Source organism: Silurus meridionalis, chromosome 2 (assembly GCF_014805685.1).
Source record: "Silurus meridionalis isolate SWU-2019-XX chromosome 2, ASM1480568v1, whole genome shotgun sequence".
Lineage (NCBI taxonomy): Eukaryota > Metazoa > Chordata > Actinopteri > Siluriformes > Siluridae > Silurus > Silurus meridionalis.
In genome coordinates, this window is record NC_060885.1 from 3,928,016 (window position 1) to 3,950,257 (window position 22,242).

At 37.8% G+C, this 22,242-nt stretch overlaps 1 protein-coding gene across 4 annotated transcripts in view; it reads left to right on the forward strand.

Annotated features, from left to right (window-relative positions):
- Positions 1-20,329, forward strand: part of glra3 (glycine receptor, alpha 3) — a 79,081-nt gene extending 58,752 nt beyond the window's left edge. For all 4 annotated transcript variants that reach the window (XM_046862597.1, XM_046862606.1, XM_046862615.1 and 1 more), the window contains 3 exons: positions 1,582-1,796; positions 4,619-4,768; positions 19,734-20,329. In XM_046862597.1, the coding sequence (XP_046718553.1) occupies positions 1,582-1,796; positions 4,619-4,768; positions 19,734-20,003 (635 nt within the window). In that variant the 3' untranslated portion in view covers positions 20,004-20,329. The remainder of the gene's footprint in view (positions 1-1,581; positions 1,797-4,618; positions 4,769-19,733) is intronic.
- Positions 20,330-22,242: the final 1,913 nt, after the last annotated feature.

The window sequence follows — 22,242 nt, forward strand, 5'->3', positions numbered from 1 at the left end:
AAAAATATTATATAATAATGTATTTGAGTCTAAATCATTTTGACTGATATTTAGAATTCCGCAGCCGCTAATCAGAAATCCACAGTGTGGGCATTCAATTTTTTAGTCCTTCTCGGTATCTGTGATTGTTCCCCACAGTTGGAGTTTTCTGCTCCTCTGTAAAGAAAGTCTGGAGCAGAAATGGTGAGCCAAGCTCATTAGGATTAATGAAGCCTGCATAAGCTAATAGTGTCTGGTCTTTTTATGGATCTGTTTTCACGCTCATCAATTTTAAACTAGCAATGAGACAACAGTGTCCAAAAGCATGGCGGAGAGGAGGGAGTCCCACCCAATCAGAGCTGCTTCAAAGGCTGGAATGTGCTCAATTGTTCTTCGTCTTGTCTTCTTTGGTTCAGATTGGAGCTTTTAAGGAGACAGAAAAAGAGGTACAAAGTGTGGATTTGATCCTAGAATTAGCATAATAAAGTCTTATAACTTGGGGTTAATAGAATTTCATATTAGCATTACTAAAAAAACTTGTCACATGCTACTTGTTTGCTAATTGTTCTCCAGTTAGCATTGTGTGTAATCGCACAGGCATACTTTCCAAACAGGGGCCGTTAAATTAACACAGTGTAACCATTCCAGAATGTATCTATGACAATAAGCATAAATAACAGTGTATGCAACATCTACAGAAACTTGCTAGGATTTCTGATTTTCTTTTTTAAATTTTTTCTTTCTTTGGAGGAGGGGAGGTTGGGGGTGGGGCATGAGAGGGGTTGTGCCCTTTCTCCTCTTTCATAATTAACAAGCTATAAGGTTTCATTATTAAATGCCATCTTCTGTAATTACTCCTAGCCTGTCTTCCTGAGGAAAAGGTTTCCTGGTAGACGCTCTTGGAGCGAAAGCCGTTTTCATTAAAGTGAGCCACATCAAGGCTAGAGCAATGTGGTTCAGTGTGCTCTGCTACACACTGCTACACACTGCTACACACTGCTACACACTGCTGGCTTTGTGTTCTCCACTGCTGAGCCTTTTTACTCCTAATAGACTTTTCTTTGAGACTGTTCTGAACTGATAAAAAAAAAAAAAATGTTTCAAAGTCCTATGATGAACTCACACTTTCTTTACAATTCTATTATCAGTGAACACACACACACACACACACACACACACACACACACACACACACATAAATGTTTCACAAAGACATTTTATGTTGTCTAACTGTTTTAATGTCTTTTTAGATTCCCATTTGTTTTGTCAAAAGCTACACCATATTGTTAGCATAATTCCGATTTCTGACTGAAGGTGTTCATAAAATTCCTAAAAAATGGCAGTTTTGACAAACAGTGTAGCTGAAAAACAGGGGTTTATTAAACATTTATGGAAGGAGTCTCCAGTGTCAGCGCTTTGTAACTGCCAGAGGCAAAGCTGTAGGTTTAACACCCATCTCCAGACATACATTGAGTCTTCAGTACACCTTGATGGTGCTGGGATTTAAACTCATGACCTTCTGATTAGTAATCCAATGGCACACCCACTAAGCCAATTTTGCATTGTGTGAATTAATATAAGAAATGTCTTCATTTCCTGCAGGAAAGTTCACATGCATCGAGGTGCGTTTCTACCTGGAGAGACAGATGGGTTATTACCTGATCCAGATGTACATTCCTAGTCTGCTCATCGTCATCCTTTCCTGGGTGTCCTTTTGGATCAACATGGATGCTGCTCCTGCTCGCGTGGCTCTGGGCATCACCACAGTGCTCACCATGACCACGCAGAGTTCTGGATCCAGAACCTCTTTGCCTAAGGTCAGATTCCACCACTTACACTCCAATAACCAACTAATAATTTATAATAAAACATGTATAACCCTCTAATAACTCTGTATTAACACTAATAACTTTCTATACATTTGTTAATATTATAAGTATTTAATAAATCTCTTGTACCTCTTCAGAATTTCTCCAGTAACTTCTTGTACCTCTCTAATAACGCTGTTGTAATGCTTTTCATATCGAATATCTTACTAATAAATCTCTAATAAATTTCTAGAAACACCTTAATAGCTCTCTAGTAAGCATCTAGGAACTCTCTATGAACTCCCTAGTCCCTCTTTACTAACTTTATAGCAACTTTTTAGTAATACTTTACTATAAAATACTCTTTTTTTATCTCTGTATTAACTCAGTATTACTTCTCCTGTTACTCTTTAGTATCTCTCTAGAAACTTTCTAACAAATCTCTAATATCTCACTAGTAACTTTCCAGCACCTCTTTAGTAACTATAGTAAATACTAGAGAGATACTAAAGAGTTACTACAAAGTTTTTAGAAAGTTTCTAGATAATTACTAGAGAGTTGCTAGCCATTTAGTTAGGAGTTATTCAAGCGACACTAGAGAGTGTTTCTTGATAGTTACTAGATAGGTGTATAAAAGTTACTAGAAAGATTCTAGAGAAATACTAGAAATACATTATTTTTATTTAAGAGGTACATTTGGTATCTTTATAACAACTTTCTAGTAGCTCTTTTTTATATCTCTAGTGTCTCTCAAGGAATTTTCTGGCACCTCTCCTGTAACTATCTTGGAATTCTCTAATAACTCTCTTGAACCTCTTTAATTAACTCTTAAGAAAATTTCTAGTAACTCTTTAGTATTTCTCTAGCATGTCTATAGATCAGGGGTCACCAACCTTTTTGAAACTGAGAGCTACTTCTTGGGTCCCGAATAATGTGAAGGGGTACACACTTCTGAAAAAACTAATCTGCTCAATTTACGTTTAATTATATGCTATTATTAATAATTAATGATATTCATCTATGTGAAGATATCATGTTAATGATTTCTCACAATAATTATCAACAATGATTTAACAAAGTAGAAAACAGATAGATATCAATATGCAAAACTTTATTTTTATAAATCTCTGCAAGTATTTACATTTTCAAATGTTGCTGACCCCTGCTCTAGACATTATACTACATTCTAGAGAGATGATGAGTTACTAGATAGATTCTAAAACTCTGAGAAAGCTCTCTAGTAAGCATCTAGGAACTCTCTATGAACTCCCTAGTCCCTCTTTACTAACTTTATAGCAACTTTTTAGTAATACTTTACTATAAAATACTCTTTTTATCTCTGTATTAACTCAGTATTACTTCTCCTGTTACTCTTTAGTATCTCTCTAGAAACTTTCTAACAAATCTCTAATATCTCACTAGTAACTTTCCAGCACCTCTTTAGTAACTATAGTAAATACTAGAGAGATACTAAAGAGTTACTACAAAGTTTTTAGAAAGTTTCTAGATAATTACTAGAGAGTTGCTAGCCATTTAGTTAGGAGTTATTCAAGCGACACTAGAGTGTTTCTTGATAGTTACTAGATAGGTGTATAAAAGTTACTAGAAAGATTCTAGAGAAATACTAGAAATACATTATTTTTATTTAAGAGGTACATTTGGTATCTTTATAACAACTTTCTAGTAGCTCTTTTTTATATCTCTAGTGTCTCTCAAGGAATTTTCTGGCACCTCTCCTGTAACTATCTTGGAATTCTCTAATAACTCTCTTGAACCTCTTTAATTAACTCTTAAGAAAATTTCTAGTAACTCTTTAGTATTTCTCTAGCATGTCTATAGATCAGGGGTCACCAACCTTTTTGAAACTGAGAGCTACTTCTTGGGTCCCGAATAATGTGAAGGGGTACACACTTCTGAAAAAACTAATCTGCTCAATTTACGTTTAATTATATGCTATTATTAATAATTAATGATATTCATCTATGTGAAGATATCATGTTAATGATTTCTCACAATAATTATCAACAATGATTTAACAAAGTAGAAAACAGATAGATATCAATATGCAAAACTTTATTTTTATAAATCTCTGCAAGTATTTACATTTTCAAATGTTGCTGACCCCTGCTCTAGACATTATACTACATTCTAGAGAGATGATGAGTTACTAGATAGATTCTAAAACTCTGAGAAAGCTCTCTAGTAAGTAATCTCTAATAACTCTAGCAACTTTCCAGTTTCTCTCTAGTATTTAGTACTCTGGTACCTTCTCTAGTAGCTCTGTTGTAACTGCCTAATAACTCTTTAGTATCTCTGCTGTAATTTTCTAGTAACACTGACTAATAACTATCACCTCACTGTCTAGTAAGTCTTTATTCACTGTTTAGTAATAGTCTTTCCATTCACTGGAGTAAAACCAGGTCTTTTTAACCAGAGTGTGGTTTAGACCTGCAGCTCTGATGCATGGCCCTGACAGGAAAATAGTCCTGATAAGGTAATGATATCAGATTTGTATCAAGAACTGTAAATATAATTGTAAATAAGTAAACATGGTTTAGCTTTACTTCCAAAAATATTTTTTCTGTCGTTTATCTGCCTGTCTGTCTGACTGTTAGACCACCTGTATTCTCCCTCTAGGCTTATTTTTGTCCGTCTGTCTGTAAATTTGTCTATCAGTGTAAATATGTTTACACTTACACTGTTATAATGACATTTTTTGACATTCCACTTTTTGACATTCCATTCAATAAGCTCACATTTATACCGAAATTCATTACGCTGACTGTGTGTGTATGTGTGTGTGTGTGTGTGTGTGTGTGTGCAAAATGCAGGTCTCCTACGTTAAGGCCATAGATATTTGGATGGCCGTTTGTTTGCTGTTCGTGTTCTCAGCTCTGCTGGAGTATGCAGCGGTGAACTTCGTCTCAAGACAGCACAAGGAGCTGCTGCGGTTCCGGAGGAGGAGAAAGAAGTTGAGAAAGGTAAGAGAGCAGAGGATGAAGATGAGGATGAGGAATCTGGCAAAACCTTCATAAAGAAATATGAAATAGACATGAAAATAATGAATAAACATGCCAATTCTGAAGATGGGAATGGATGGATGGATGGATGGATGGATGGATGGATGGATGGATGGATGGATGGATGGATGGCACAAAGAAAATCTCTACAGCAATAAATAATGATATAGATAGATAGATAGATAGATAGATAGATAGATAGATAGATAGATAGATAGATAGATAGATAGATAGATAGATAGATAGATAGATAGATAAAACTTTGTTAATACAAAGTACATGTAGAAAGCAAAGGTAAATGTAATGTAAGTGTAAATATATGTAAAGCACAAAAATATAAAAGCTTAAACCAGTGAAAATTTGCAGACACTGTTGGAAAATTACAACAAATAACATGCGGATCATGAATACGGATGATCCACTGTGGCGACCCCTAATGGAAGAAGCCGAAAAAAAGAAATAGATACAAAGGGTATTGCAGTAAAAATAAATAAATAAATCTTCTTCTTCTTTTTGCTTCTCCCATTAGAAGTCGCCACAGCGGATCATCCGTCTCCATACCCCCCTGTCCTCTACATCTGCCTCTTTCAATCCACCTACCTGCATGTCTTCCCTCACCACATCCATAAACCTCCTCCTTGGTCTTCCTCTTTTCCTCCTTCCTGGTGTCTCCATCCTCAGCATTCTCCTACTGATATACCCCATGTCCCTCCTCTGCACATGTCCAAACCATCTCAATCACACCTCCCTCACCTTGTCTACAAAACGTCCTACATGCGCTGTCCCTCTAATAAACTCATTTCTAATCCTGTCCATCGTCGTCACTCCCAACAAAAACCTCAACATCTTCAGCTCTGCTACCTCCAGCTCCACCTCCTGTCTTTTACTCAATGCCACTGTCTCTAAACCATACAACATCTCAGGTCTCACCACAGTCCTATAAACTTTCCCTTTCACTCTCACAGATACTCTTCTATCACAAATCACTCCTGGTATCACTCTTCTCCACCCACTCCACCCTGCCTGCACTCTTTTCTTTACTTCTCTAACAGAGAAGCAGATCTGAGTCTTTTATTTGAAGAAATACTGGTGTATATGAGCCTTCTGGAGAGTGGAAGAGGTTTGAGTAAATATATTTAGCTCTGTGTGTGTGTGTGTGTGTGTGTGTGTGTGTGTGTGTGTGTGTGTGTGTGTGTGTGTCTGTCTGTCTGTCTGTCTGTCTGTTGTGTGTTTCTTTTATTGTGAATTATACTTCAGTAATTGTATATAATAAAATAGAATAAAATGAAATACAGACTGAAGGTCAAAACAGTCAGAAGCTGTAATATATATTTGTCTTTCTCTCTCCTACACACAGACACAGACACAAAAACAGAATCCGCTTTATTATTGCTTGGTGAAATGAACGTGCTCTACAACACTGCCACCTTTAGGCCATGACCTGTAATGGCAGCTGATGTGATTCTAAAGTACACAGAGGTGAAATCTTAACTCTTACCTCTTTGTGGTGCATTTAACTTGATAATAACATTCTATACAAATACAGTGTTCCACTTTGCTATTATTTATCAGCTGACATCAAAAAATGATATTTTAGGGCCTGGATATGTAAAACCCATCCACACTGAAGTAGCCTAGGCTATGTCTAACCTAAAGTCTAAACTAATCCAGATACATTTGAAAATGTTTTTGTTTAAAAAAGCTCTGCATCCACACTATCGTATTCAATCTTTTCCCAAAAGTTGCTCATCCACACTGAAACGTCTGAAAACGTTCATCCCTGTACTACGCATGAGCGAAACATAGGACACTTCGACCTGCGTCATTTCCGCCTGGCGTTTATTTATTCAAAAATAGAAAAAAAATTAAAAAGCTTTGTCGTTTTGAAGCCTCTGTTTTCTCTGTTATATGTCACCCAAATGAGGATGGGTTCCCCTTTTGAGTCTGGTTCCTCTCAAGGTTTCTTCCTCATTACATCTACAACCTTTACACAAATCAACACCTTCACTGTTGATTTGTGTAAAGCTCCTTTGAGACAATGTCTGTTGTGAAAAGCGCTATAGAAATAAACTTGACTTGACTTGACTTGACACAGTCCACATCGCATGGCAAAAACGGCGATTTTAAATTGATCCACTTTGTAGAGCGTTTTCAAGTTTCTGTCCTCTCAGTGTAGGCAGAGGACAAAACAAAGAGCAAAATATGCGTTTTCAGACAAAAACCTGTTCATGTGAACATGGCCGTATTTATGCTTAGCATGTGGTTGATCTTTTAGTTTCCTGCCTGCACTAACCTCATAGAATGAAAGTCATGTTTCTTCAGCTATTACATCATTAGCGGTTGTCCGACCTCCTCACGATGTCTAGCTTTTCTTAAAACGACCACATCAATTTCTCTTCCTCCTCAGGCATAAAAACTAAACTCTGATGTATTAATGTGTGCAGAGCTACACACGTGTTTTGCCAGTTGAACTTGGCTGTAACAGTTTATCTCTGACCAACCAATCAGAGGACGGAAAAATTCTGATGCTATTCTGTAAGGCAAATATAAAATTGGTTAAAGAAACAGACCCATTCATAATATTATCTATAATATAAAGACCAGCAGTTCTGACTTTGAAGACCCTGGGCAGATTAGATTGACATGGCAGAGGCTGAAATCTGATTGGACAAAAAAAATCAACATCCACATACACGTACTGGAAGCAGCCGAGAGAAACTCTACGAAATGAAGGGAATAAACTGTTGGGAATAAATTAATACAATTTCATGGAACAAATATTAGAGTTTAGGTTGTAAATGTAGGTCAGTGCTTCTGATAGTGTTTAGACCAGCAGAGAAGACTTTGAAGGCCCTGACTGCCCACCACTGAAACGAATAAACAAAAGATTGGGACTTTTCCAGCCATGTTAGAAATTACGACACTGTGCAACGAATACATTTATTCTTTTGTTATATGTGCTTCTTTCCCAAACTGTTACCACAAAGTTGGAAACACACACTTGTATAGGTCATCTTTTGACTTGAACTAGGAGACCAAAACCTGTTTCAGCAATGCCCCTGTAAACAAACCCAGCTTCATGAAGATATACTTTACATGGGGATGTTGGAGTGGAAGATCTCCTGCTTTAAAGCTCTGAAATCAAAACTATTGAATTGTTCATGCTGACTGCACCCCAGGCCTCCTCACATCATCTACATCAGTACCTGACTTCACTAACACCCTTGTGGCTGAAGGAATCTCTACAAATCTCAACAAGTATACTTAAAATTCTAGTGGAACATTTTCCCAGAAGAGTGGAGGTTATGACATGTAGAATGGGATGTTCATAAAGCACATCTTATGGTCAGGTGTCCACAAAAGTTTGACCCAGAGACCCCTAACTCCCACAGCATACACATTTTAATGAAACACACCTGAGACGCAGAGACACTGAAGACATCTAGGTGTAATGATGCGTAATGCTAAACTGCTAGCTATAAGCTTCTATTGATTAGCAGCTACATTCACTCCATAGCTGCAACAGATACAGCAGTACAGTTTTGTACAAAAAAATAATACGTCAATTATTAACAAATAAAACTACAGTGTTGTAGCTTGTAATACAGGTGCTATAGTTGTAATGGAGTGTGTGTGTGAGAAGTGAAGAAAAGAGTGCAGGCAGGGTGGAGTGGGTGGAGAAGAGTGATAGCAGGAGTGATTTGTGATAGAAGAGTATCTGTGAGAGTGAAAGGGAAAGTTTATAGGACTGTGGTGAGACCTGAGATGTTGTATGGATTAGAGACAGTGGCATTGAGTAAAAGACAGGAGGTGGAGCTGGAGGTAGCAGAGCTGAAGATGTTGAGGTTTTCATTGGGAGTGACGAGGATGGACAGGATTAGAAATGAGTTTATTAGAGGGACAGTGCATGTAGGACGTTTTGGAGACAAGGTGAGGGAGGTGTGATTGAGATGGTTTGGACATGTGCAGAGGAGGGACATGGGGTATATCAGTAGGAGAATGCTGAGGATGGAGACACCAGGAAGGAGGAAAAGAGGAAGACCAAGGAGGAGGTTTATGGATGTGGTGAGGGAAGACATGCAGGTAGTTGGATTGAAAGAGGCAGATGTAGAAGACAAGGGGGGTATGGAGACGGATGATCCGCTGTGGCAACCCCTAATGGGAGAAGCAAAAAGAAGAAGAAGAAGAGTGTTGTAGCTTAGCTTCCAGTCAGCATGCGTGATATGCTGTTTCACCATCGCTCTGTGGTCAGAGGGTTTAATCACACTTCCTGTTTATTCTCACACTCAGGGTCTGAGTTTCTTCCTTATTCACTGAATGCATTGTTTGTCCCATTTTTTACGAGCTCCTGCATCTTCTACAAGCTAAAAGCCATCTTGTATAGCTTGTATAGCTTTTTTTTCTCTCCCTCTTCACTCCTGCGTTATGGTGAATGCTTTGTATTTGCGTATTCGATCACGAGATCCATCAATTATTGGCATGTCCATGCATCACTTATCATCTGAAAACTACACCATGCTCATGCATGTTTCAGCTACAAACGGAAAATAGTTTGATTATCAGTGTCAAATAAAGTGATGAACAGTAATGAAGTAAATGTAAATCTTCACTGTACTTAAGTAGCTTTTTTACGTATCTGTACTTTACTGAAGTATTTCCATTTGGGGAAACTTTTACTGTAACTTCACTACATTTCAAAGTCAAATAACGTACTTTTTAACTCAACTACATTTTGTGAAATCAGTCGTTTCTTTTTATTTATGAGGATAAAAATGTAACAGGTCAAACACGCAGCAATCCACCAATCAGGGTCGAGCACAGGAGCTTGTTTTGAACTTGTTTCGATTGGCGCTTGGTGTATCTACTGATCACCAACATACAGTTCAGCATCAGAACATTTAGAGAGAATAAATTATGAAGAAACTCCAGACTATAAACTCGTCACAACAAACGTGGTTTTATTTGCGTGAATTTTTTTTAATAGTTAAAAAGAAAGTTTTGGGTTCATGATCATTTGAATAGAAATCAATCAGTGTTTGATTCATTAATATCATTCTATTAATTGATCAGTTTGCTGAGAGTCACATTCGAGTCTTTTCATAAAATGAGCTGATTAAGCAAAAAATCTTGTGTTAAAAATGATAAGAACAATATAGACATAAATCATGTATAATAAGTACCATTGTACTTTTCTTCAACTGAGAATTTAAAGGGTGCACTTTCACTGGAGTATATTTTACTGAGTGTATCTCTACTTTTACTCAAGTACATGGTTTGTGTACTTTGTCCACCACTGGTCATATTGTGGCAGGCCATTAGGGTCAGCAAGACCTTTTCTGCTGACCTAAACACTATCAAAATCACTGATTTAAGTTTTAATATATTTTTCTATTAATATATATTAAATTACTCCTAATTTTAGTTCCTTTTAATTTCCTATCTTTTCTCTCTGTTGTGCTGTGTAGGTTTAGCCAATCCCAGTTACACACTGTGCTATTTTTACCAGTCCTTTGCGATTGTTGCTGGTCTGATTGTACGATCATGATCTCCATGACCTCTCACTGTAGGATCTCAGTTGTCATAATGAAGGCGCTAATTGCATCATCAGGTTCGACGCTTCTATTTGTTCTTGGTTTGACGGTCATCGTAGGTGAAGTCACACTGCAGAAAGAGCCTCGGATTATAGGAATCTTTGTTTCAGACGACCAAATCATGGGCAGAATCACACAGTGTGCATCTGGAGTTTCTATTCGATCAGATTTCAGCCGTCATATCACGTGACACCAGGGTTTAAATCTGCCATGAACCTACTGAATCAGCACTCTTGGGGCCTGTAGTGTAAAGTAAAGTAATTTTGCTTGAAGCTTTAACTAATCAGATTTCAAGTTGTAGACACGGGGGTCATCTAGCAGGCGTACAATAACATTGGCAATATTTACATCTTTTGATTGATCAGAGAGCGCACTAGTCAGAGCTCACAAACTGCATCTGTAGCAAACTGCAAAAGCTCAAATATATTCATGTAGATTTATTAGCAGTTTTTATTCCACAATGCCTGGCAGAGGAGAAGAAATCAATTTAGTCACAGAATCATTAACAAGAACGATTACAAGATGGATTTTTCAAGAAAAGCTGGACATCGTGAGGAAAGGTCACCCTTGGAAAGGTCAAGTTGTTAAACTTTTTCAAGGAATATTTATACTTTTGTGTTTTCTTTATGTAGAATTTGCACAAAAACACATCATTTGCATTTAAAACCGTAATGCAGTGAAAAAAACATTTTATGGTTTATTTTATGAGTAATTTAATGAGGTGAATATCGATGCTTCTGTTAGAGACGATGTATGCGGGCGGTGCAGTTGTGGCTACAGTGAAAGGAGACGTGTTGAATTGTGTTCATTGGGTTTCTTGCTTTAGTGATGGCATTCATTCTCACTGTATGAGATTCCAGTCTGTGATGCAGCGCTCTGTTCTACTGCACTTCTCTATATTATTGATGCTTTCTATAGATGTGTGGGCATAATGAAGGTATTACGAGGTGGATTGATTCAGGTAGGACACCACTGAAGGCCTGGGTGTTAAATGCACATGCAGTGTTTAATGGACAAACCGCAAAAAAATACAAACCATAATCAAGAATAAGGTCTTGCAAATGAACAGGGTACAAGGGTTTATCCAAAAAATGATAAATAGAGTAAAGAGCAAGAGATTAAATGTTCAGGCAGTAAAGCTCAGTAAGGCTTGGTACAGTCTGAATGTGTGTGTAATTGACAACAGGCGTTTCATTAGAAGCAGGGTGGCTTCATATGTGTTTTTTTTAACATCCCATTCCACCTTTACTCCCAATTCACTGTTATAATAACCTCCACTTTTCTAGAAAAATGTTCTACTAGATTTTGGAGAGTGCTTGTGTAGATTTGTGTGAGATTCACTCATCCACAAGGGTGTTAGGAAAGTCAGGTACTGACCTAGGTGAGGTGAGGAAACCTGTGGTGCAGTCAACGTTCACATTCATCCCAAAAGGGTTGAGGGTCAGAGCTCTAGAGCAGGAGATCTTTCACTCCAAGCCATGGAAAGCATAATCCTTATTAAGCTGGCTTTGTGCACAGGGGCATCATGAGGGGGAACAGGTTTGGGTAAATGTAATACTAATGCATTTATAAACATCCTCTGCAATTGTGTTTCTCCAACTATGAGGTTAAAAGTTTGAGGAAGAAGAACATATGGCTGGAAAAGTCAGGTGTCCCAACACTTTTGCTCTTGTTTATACTTCTGAAATCTGCTAATAATAAAATACGTTTGATTTTATAAAAAGAAAATGGAAACTCTTTACCCTGAAGATTTAGATAACAATGAAGATGCCTTGCATCTGTACACATCTGTGTTACACAATAGCAAGTTTACCATCAGGTCCATTTTTTTAAAGAGTTGCCCAAATTCTTCACTGTCTGTCTAAGAGTTATAACCTCTGAAATTGCATAACATCTGGTTGTTTCAACCAAAATGATCAAATTAAAAGTTTTAGGATAACCTGCAATTTTGTAAAAATAAAATAAACAAACAAAAAAAAAAAACTTAGTTTATTCCCATTAATTCCCATGTAAAGTTTCCAGTCTTTAAAATTCACCAAGTTTTACTACATCTGATCAGAAGATTGAAAATTCAAATCCCAGTACCACCAAGCTGCCACTGCTGGGCCCCTCAACTGCTCAGAATATAAATGAGATCATTGTAATTTTGCTCTGGAAAAGGGCGTCTGCTAAAATAGCGTACAAGTAATGTTACCTTCTGACATTTCTATCTATGCATAATTTGTGCACTGTATATTTTATATTACTTAATGTACCATATATTATTACCTACTGCACCTTCTGTACATTATTCACCCCTCACCCCTGTATATATGGACCTCATACCCTATTTATCACACTGCTATTTATTGTAAATAGGCCATTTATGCACTTCTGGTTAAATACAAACTGCTTTTCAATAGCTCTGTAGCTCCCGGACAGGTACTGGCTTAAGCAGGGGGACACGTCTGGCACTGGAGGATTTGAGTCCCTGGCGGCGTAGTGTGTTACTGATGGTAGCCTTTGTTACTTTGGTCCCAGCTCTCTGCAGGTCATTCACTAGGTCCCCCCGTGTGGTTCTGGGATTTTTGCTCACCGTTCTTGTGATCATTTTGACCCCACGGGGTGAAATCTTTTGTGGAGCCCCAGATCGAGGGAGATTATCAGTGGTCTTGTATGTCTTCCATTTTCTAATAATTGCTCCCACAGTTGATTTCTTCACACCAAGCTGCTTACCTATTGCAGATTCAGTCTTCCCAGCCTGGTGCAGGTCTACAATTTTGTTTCTGGTGTCCTCTGACAGCTCTTAATACAGGTAACAAGTGGAGGACAGAGGAGCCTCTTAAAGAAGAAGTTACAGGTCTGTGAGAGACAGAAATCTTGATTTTATTGTAGGTGACCAAATACTTATTTTCCATAATTTGCAAATAAATTCTTTAAAAATCAGACAATATGATTTTCTGGATTTTTTTTTTCTCATTTTGTCTCTCATAGTTGAAGTGTACCTATGATGAAAATTACAGGCCTCTCTCATCTTTTTAAGTGGGGGAACTTGCACAATTGGTGGCTGACTAAATACTTTTTTGCCCCACTGTATACCTTGCACAATGACAATGAAGTTTAATCTAATCTATTCTAATTTAAATGTAATATTTTATGTTTCCAAACAAAATGTAAATAATCTCAGAACCTGGACTGTAATAAAGAGCCACCTCTCAGCTCCAGGGTTCCACGTTTGGTCCTGAGCTTGGGTTATTGTCTATACCTCCTGTCTAGACCACATGGGTTTCCTTCCAATAAATGTGATTAAACTTAATCGAAAAACACTGGATTCCCTAGCATTTCGGGAAAAAAACAACAATAAATATTGCATACTTTTTATATTTTATCTGTCGCTTCAGTTCCTCTTTATTACGTTTTGGGAACAAAGTGAGAGATTGAGATGGTTTGGACATGTGCACATTATATTGGTATTAGAATGCTGAGGATGGAGCCACCAGGAAGGAGGAAAAGAGGAAGGCCAAGGAGGAGGTTTATGGATGTGGTGAGAGAGGACATGCAGGTAGTTAGTGTGAAAGAGGCAGATGTAGAGGACAGGGGGGTATGGAGACAGATGATCTGCTGTGGCGACCCCTAATGGGAGCAGCCAAAAGAAGAAGAAGAAGCTTCCGTTCCTCTTTATTAAACCAGAACTAAGAGCGCTGACAGTTTCTTTTTGTTCTTCTTTCTTAAAAAGATATTTTCAGGAACAGCCTTTCCTATGAACTCGTCTCACGTTCTCAGTATTAATTACCTTCCTGAACGTTAGAACGACTGTCAGGAAAGACCCTGTGCCAAAGAAACAAACGGATGCAACAGTGTGTAATGCTGCTCATCTTGAGGGGGGGTGTTCTGGTTTGTCTGTGCTTTTGATCTGATTGCTGTCGTATATGATTAAAGGTAGACAGGACGTTGAGGCAAGCCGGCTTTGTACAGACATCGAAGAGAAATTAATTTGGAGTTAAACATGGTTCTGAATAATTTCAGAGGATGAAAGGACATGAGTACAGATCGGCTTTAACAATAAATCCACCTGATATTGTGTAAATCTCCATAGTACCACCAAAACAGCTTTAAGTCATCAAGATCTGGGCCCTAAATGTCTGTCTAGGTGGCGCTTGGGATTTGCAGGGAGTAGGCCATGGAATATAGGGCACTGGCCTGAGCACCACCACCGCAGGTGGTTTATAGATAGTTCCGGGCAGTGGGACTGGAGTCTCTTTGACCCGCTGTGGCAGAGGAGCTAGCAGAGCTCCATCACTTTCGAAATGCAGGGTCTATCTGGTTTATTGTCAACGTCCGAATGCGGAGCACCAATAGCTCCAGCAGTTCATTTCATCATCTTGTGCACTTGAAGGAAGAGAATCACTATGATCGGGGGGTAACACACTGGATTTATCTCTCATTGCGCTTTGCTGTGTCTTCTCTTTTTGTCCATGTGAACGCTGTGTAGGATATTACACCTCATAGTCTTTAAGATTGGGTGGGGCTGAGTTCTGCGTTGTGAGTGCAGACTCTCACAGGAAGATCGCTCTGACATACTATTACGTAGTGGATGGGTCATGTGGCCTTTTTAGCAGTGGTGGATTTGAGATTCGTCAGTGGGCTTGTAACCTGCCAAATGTCATTAATAATCTTCCCAAAGAGGCCTGCTCAGATAGCATCGAGCTTTGGTTATCACATGACAAGGCCGAACCCCAAGAATCCACTCTTGGACTGAGATGGAGCTATGACTCAGATATAATCGGTTACAAATACCGCCCAGCACCGAAAACCACACCCACTGTGCGGCACATATATAAGGTGGCAGCAAGACAGAATAACCCTCTGGGATTCATCCTCTCTTCCACCACCCATGCTAAGATTCTTATTCAGCAGCAGCTGTGAAACAAACAAAGAGGATGGGATGACCCTATGTCGTCCACAAAGCTAGTGAAAGCCACTTTCTTTCTTCTTTCTGGACCTGCCTGATTCATACCGTGCTCTGAATGAAGTTTTATGGAATTACATACCACTAGCTGCAGCAGACGATGTTCTCAACATGACCAGGTCTAAAAATCCATAAGGTTTCTCTGGAGGGTTGAACTCAAGAACTATTTTGGTATTAAAATAAACAATCTGCTAAAATTGTTTGCATTCAAGGGTCAATCACTGACCAGATGATAGAACTATAATTAAAGTCCATTCATTGTCACCCAGATGAAAATGGGTTTCCTTTAGAATCTGGTTCCTCAGAGGGTTGCTTCCTCATACCAATGCAGGGAGTTTTTCACTTCTTCAGTTTTTCAAATCTGTACTTCCCAAAGAAGCTCAATATGATTGAGATGTTGGGAATTCGGAGCTCGAATCAACACTTCAAACTCTTAATTGTGTTCCTTAAACCATTTCTGAAAAATTTGTTGCAGTGTGGATGTGCAGTGTACATGGATCACATGTATACATGGATTATGGAACATCATTAACATGAAGGAGTGTCATCTGGTCTGCAACAATGTTTAGGTAGGTTGAACATCACATCAAATTTAAACTAAACACCAGGACCCAAGGTTTTCGAGCAGAACATCACCAAGGACATGATGCTAGAGCCACGTTTTGCCTTCTTCTAGGAGTGCATCATGGAACCATCTCTTCACCACATGGTTTAAATGAAAATATAATTCATCAGACCAGACCACCTTCTTCTATCGCTTTGTGGTCCAGCTCTCATGCTCATGCTTCAATTTTAGGAGCTTTATGTGGTGTACAAGGGTCATTGTGGGTGCTCAGACATTTCTGCAGATATGCAGCTCTATCTTAACTGCATAGACCTGTTTTCTGGCTTATTTGTAATGCTGGTTTAGAGCCAGCATTACATTTTTCAGCAGTTTGGGCAGCAGTAGCTCGTCTGTGGAAGCCGATTAAAAGCACTCAATTTCAGTCACACGAATGAGCCGTGAGCATCCAAGACTCTGTCACAGGTTCACAGATTGTCCTTTCTTGGACTACTTTTCATAGGTGTTTTACTGGGAACTCTGCATAAGACCTACTGATTTTGGATACACTCTGTCAGGTGTCTAGACATCACCATTCGAGCATGTCATGGTTACGTCCTTCTTGTAACAAGTCAATTAACCTTTCTCTTGCTAGCTAATAAAGCACAACCCTATACAGATGGGAGGAAATTTTGAAAACATTTTACAAAACTCTGTCTTATGTAAATCCAGTAGATACGCCGATAAACATTTTTTAAATGTATGCTAGGTGGGGATCTCCATAACCAAAGCCGATGCGATTCGCATTGCAATTCATAGCCAACAATATGATACGTTAAAGATATGAAGCAGCTACCAATGCAATGCGATATGATTCCCCTCTTTGCGATGCAAAGCGATAAGATTTTGATTCGATTCAACACAATGAGGTTCAATGCAATACGATGCAATGGAAAAATATATGATGCTCTGTAATTCAATATGGTACAGATAGTTATATTTATTCGGTTCAGACAGAAGGCAATTCATCAATGTATTTAAGTGCCTTCTGACTTCTAACGCACGGCCCTTTCACAAAAAACAGATGTTTTTTTTTTCTGTATTGTCCCCAGGAAGATGCAGCTCTACCTCTGCCATGTTAATCTGTATTCTATGTCACTCTCAGGTCTCCGTAATGTTGTGATACGTCATATTCACGTAGCAGCAGCGGCGCTGAGAGAACGCGCCCGAGAACCGGTTTAGCGACGAGAAATCGATCTAAATATAAAATATTGGTCACAAATCATTAGTCAGGGGTCATAATAAAAGTAACATCTACTGATACGTTAATAATTAGTTTTTACCGATGCAAATATGTTAAAAACCCTAATCACTCCTAATTCTAGCATGAAATGTGTGGAAGTGTGAAGAATTAAAGGACTGAATGTTTTCAGTCTTGGTGTAATGTAACTGTGTGATGTAGCAGAATATTGCCCACCCACTGCTCATATGTAGGACATGTTTACTCCATGTGTGTAGTTCTGTGTTTTCAAAGCGAGAAAGAAAAACCTCTCTGTTTCTCTGCCAGGATTACTCTGTTATGGAAAAAGCCTGACTGGTTTGATTGTATGTTATTGATTCGATGCCAAATCATTTCCATACACATGTCTGTCATTTTTGTTTTAGTTTTTTTTGTACTACAGAGTCTCCAGAATAAACATCTTTTTGTTGCAGGAACATTTTCCACACGATTCATCCAAAACACATTAGTCTAGAAGACAAATGACTTTTGACAGCTTTCCAGTTTCCAATCATAGCTCTTGCTACATATATAAAATGGTAGAAAATTTACAAACAGGAAAAGCAGGGAACCTGAGATTAGATTCTTGTAGGTAAAAGATAATATCTGTGGTGTTTGTTTATTAAACACAATGAAAGTAAATTGTATAAAATGGCATGTGGACGCTATTTGTTTAGCCGTCGAACTGAAGAGTAAATTAGTTTAGTAGTTACCTGTTATTTGTACGTGCACACTGTTGCCATCTACAGGTCATTATAAGAATAGCAAGGGATCACAATACCAGGCATAAAGATAAACCTGTAGACGAGTGGTCTCATACTGCCAGCCATATACGGCCCCCCTTCCCCTCCCTCCGGCCAACAACTGATGTAAAAAATAAAAACATAAGCCCACCAAAATATATTAAATAAATATTATAAACACAAATATTTGTATCAAAATTACCCCTTTATATTAAGTTGAAACGAAAACACGATTCTATGTAAAAAAAAAAAAAAAAAAATGAAAGCATAAAAAAAACCCGCACATGCAGCAGATTTGATAAGCTGGTTTTGGGGCTTTTTTTTGTTGTTTGGCTGCAAAAGAAAACGAAAAATGTCTCTTTTCAAACCAAAAAATAAAGTGGATGACGAACACAGACAGTTTCAAGAAAGATGGATTTTGCTGTATTTTTGGTGGATTTTAATGGAAATGCTACCTCTCTGATTTGCAAAGAAAAAGTCCCCGTTCTAAAGGAATATAATCTCAAGCATCATTACTCGAATAAATATGGAGAACAGTATGAGAATAACCAGTAAGACGAGAGAAAGAAATGAGCCACTCAGTTGCAGAGAGAGCGAACGTCTTAGCAAGGCAATTATGCAGACTCATAATGTGCAGCGCCCCTCAGAGGCTGTAATCCAGTGGTACCGCTCGTATTCACTGGTCTGGAAGTGGAGAACAAACCCTTTCCCGGGCTGAGACACGCTAGCTAGCTTCGGGGTTGGCCGACCTCCTCACGATGTCTAGCTTTTCTTCCAAATGTATTTTTATGTATGTCTGAGACCAAATCAAGTTCTCTTCCTCTGTAGGCATAAAAAAGTCTAACTCAGATGTATTAATGTGTGCAGAGCTACACACGTGATTTACCAGTCAATATATGTATTGCTATATACATTTTTTTAAGTGTGACAAAAATATGTTAATAATAGAATTTGAAGTAAATATTAAACATTTCAGCAAATACATTTCCAAAAATATTGCGCTTTCTTGTTTTGCTTAAATGTTAAAATGGCCCTCCAATGAGATGTCAATCACAGCAGTGGCCCCCAGGCAATTTCAGTTTGCCAGACTGAAGTAGTTTGTATTTGGTTCTTTTAATTGATTTTGGCTCACATTTTACAAAAAACCCAATACATTAACTATCTAAAAAAATTGGAATATTTCATAAGACCAATCGAAAAAAACATTTTTGGTGAATTGTTGGTCTTCTGGAAAGTATGTTCATTTACTGTATATGTTCTCAATCCTTGGTCGGGGCTTTTTGCTCTAATTACTGCCTAGATTGGGCGTTGCATGAAAGTGATCAGTTTGTGGCATGGAGGTGATCAGACTGTGGCACTGCTGAGGTGGTATGGAAGCCCAGGTTTCTTGACAGTGACCTTCAGCACATCTGCATTTTTTTGGTCTCTTGTTTCTCATTTTCCTCTTGACAATACGCCATAGATTCTCTGTGGGGTTCAGGTCTGGTGAGTTTGCTGGCCAGTTAATCACACCATCACCATGATCATTTACCCAAATTTTGGTGCTTTTGCCAGTGTGTGCAGGTGCCAAATCCTTCTGGAAAATAAAATTATCATCTTTAAAAAGCTTTTTAGCAAACAGAAGTATGAAGTGCTCTAAAATTTCTTGGTAAACGGGTGCAGTGACTTTGGTTTTCAAAAAGTGGACCAACACCAGCAGATGACATTGCACCCCAAATCATCACAGAGTGTGAACACTCAACACTGGACTTAACTCTTTTCCCTTATTGTACTCTCTCTCTCTCTCTCTCTCTCTCTCTCTCTCTCTCTCTATCTATCTTTCAGGAGGAGGAGGTGCGTGAAAGCCGTCACAGCTACGCCCCTAACACAGGGAAAGACGCCTCCATACCCAAGTCAACCAATAACACGGGTTCTAACTCGCTCCAGGCCCAGACGAGCGCTAACGTTCCTAACAAGAGCCCCGAGGAGATGAGGAAGATCTTCATCGACCGTGCCAAGAAGATCGACACTATCTCACGTGCTGGCTTTCCACTGGCCTTCCTCTTCTTCAATATCTTCTACTGGGTTCTGTACAAAATCCTACGCAAGCCCTAAACGCTGAGGTGGGCAGAGCTTCAGTCTGACGGACAGCTGCATTATATCTTATATCTGTATCCATACACTGTCTTCATTTAGACCAGGACGGATTACAGTGACCACATGGTCACATCAGCCACACACTATGCAACTGAGAGACATCATACAGCAACAAATGCTCTTTCACACACACACACACACACACACACACACACACACACACACACAGTCCCCTGAGCCTCCCTGGACCTCACTCTGTACTCTTATCATCTCTCTTGTGTCCTACAGCCTTTTACTGCCAGCGGTGTGTTTTAATACGATACCATAAAAAAAAAAAAGAGTTGTATAAAATAGAACAGATAAATAGATTAATGTTTTTTCTATTATTCTACAATTATTTTTTACTCCGAAGACCAGAAAGCCGTAAATGGTTTTATAATTATAATTACTTTAAAGAAGGTGAAGGACCTACAGAGCTGTATATCATTTATAAGGTGCATGAGTTTAGTTTCAGGTTCTAAATGTAGCAGACGGATCGAAACATATATTTATATATATATAGTATATACACACACACACACACACACACACACACACACACACACACACACACACAAACGTACATACGCACACACGTATAAACAGCATTTGCTTTTTTTTCTTTGCTGCTGAATAAAGGTTTACCTTATCTTACATACACACACACACACACACACACACACACACACACACACATATATATAAATATATATGCACACACACACATCACACATGCATACTCTATTTCTCTCCCTCATACATACATTCTGTACACACACTACAATTTATCTGTATATGTATACTATATCTATAATTGTTTTTGTAATATTTTATATAAATTTTAACACACACACACACACACACACACACACACACACACACACACACTTGCTTTGGTACTCTTGCTATAATATCTACTGCTGATAACCAAATGTTCAACACAACATGTTTCACTGAACTGTTACTACACCTGCTTTCTCAGTGTACAGACTGCTGTAATAACACTGACACTGATACAGTACCGTACACAAGCTTAGCCGTGAGGAACGACATGCTATAATAACCAGACAGTCCAAAATCTGCTGAAACGCCAGACAAAAGTAAGAATGATACTGTTTACAACCAGAACTCTTGGAGAATCTGATACACTTCTCCTGTACACACTGCTTTATTTATTGCAAATCATCAAAAAATAATTAGATCAAAAAAGAAAGGTTTTGTTATGACTAAAAGGGTGCCTAAGAGTTTTGCACAGTACTGTATAGTGTATATATAGTGTGTGTGTGTGTGTGTGTGTGTGTGTGTGTGTGTGTGTGTGTAAATTCTTTCCCTTGCAGGTGCATGCACTTGACATAATGTGAACACTTGAAGTAAAACTGTATTATAATAGAAATATAACAATGATAATAATAATAGTAATAATAATAGACATTTTTGTTAGATTCTTTTGTGTTTTTCTTTTATATATTCTCTTAGTTTGCCAGGAATTAAAAGGGGTCTCCCACTATTCAAAACATTTTTTTTATTCAGTACTTCTCCATCAAACCAAACGATATCAATTCACAAGACAGCAGCTCCGAAACCGAATCGTTTGCTTTAAACACATCTCTCGTAGCAGATTTTATTAACAGTTTAACTTGTGTGTTATGTTCCAATCACAGATACACACCGCCAATTTAACCTTTGCCAGGATTTTCTAGATGGCTTTTTCTCACCATTTATATTTATTTATGTAAATGATGCGTATGTAATTTTAAAAAATATACGTGAAGTTGTAGGATGATGTTGGATATTATTTATTTATTTATTTATTTCATGGTACAGATGCATTTTAAAGCTTTAGAGATATCTTGGAAAATCATATTACTGTTAATATAAAAACATAATTAATATAATATATAAAAAGAAAGGTTCATTCTATACATTATATATATATATATATATATATAAACAATATTATGATTATCAAGAACAGATTTTTGCACACAAGTGTGAATCAGTGAAAACAGTTGGCAACCTCAACAATGATGAAATTGTAATGAATGGTTTATATTAGACATTATTATTATTATTATTATTATTATTATTATTATTATTATTATTATTATATATTTGAATTTAAATAGCACTTAAACATTAAACATTGTCCCAAATTAGCTTTACAGAATCAATTATTATTAATATATTATTGAAAATATATTTTTTTATCATAAATTAG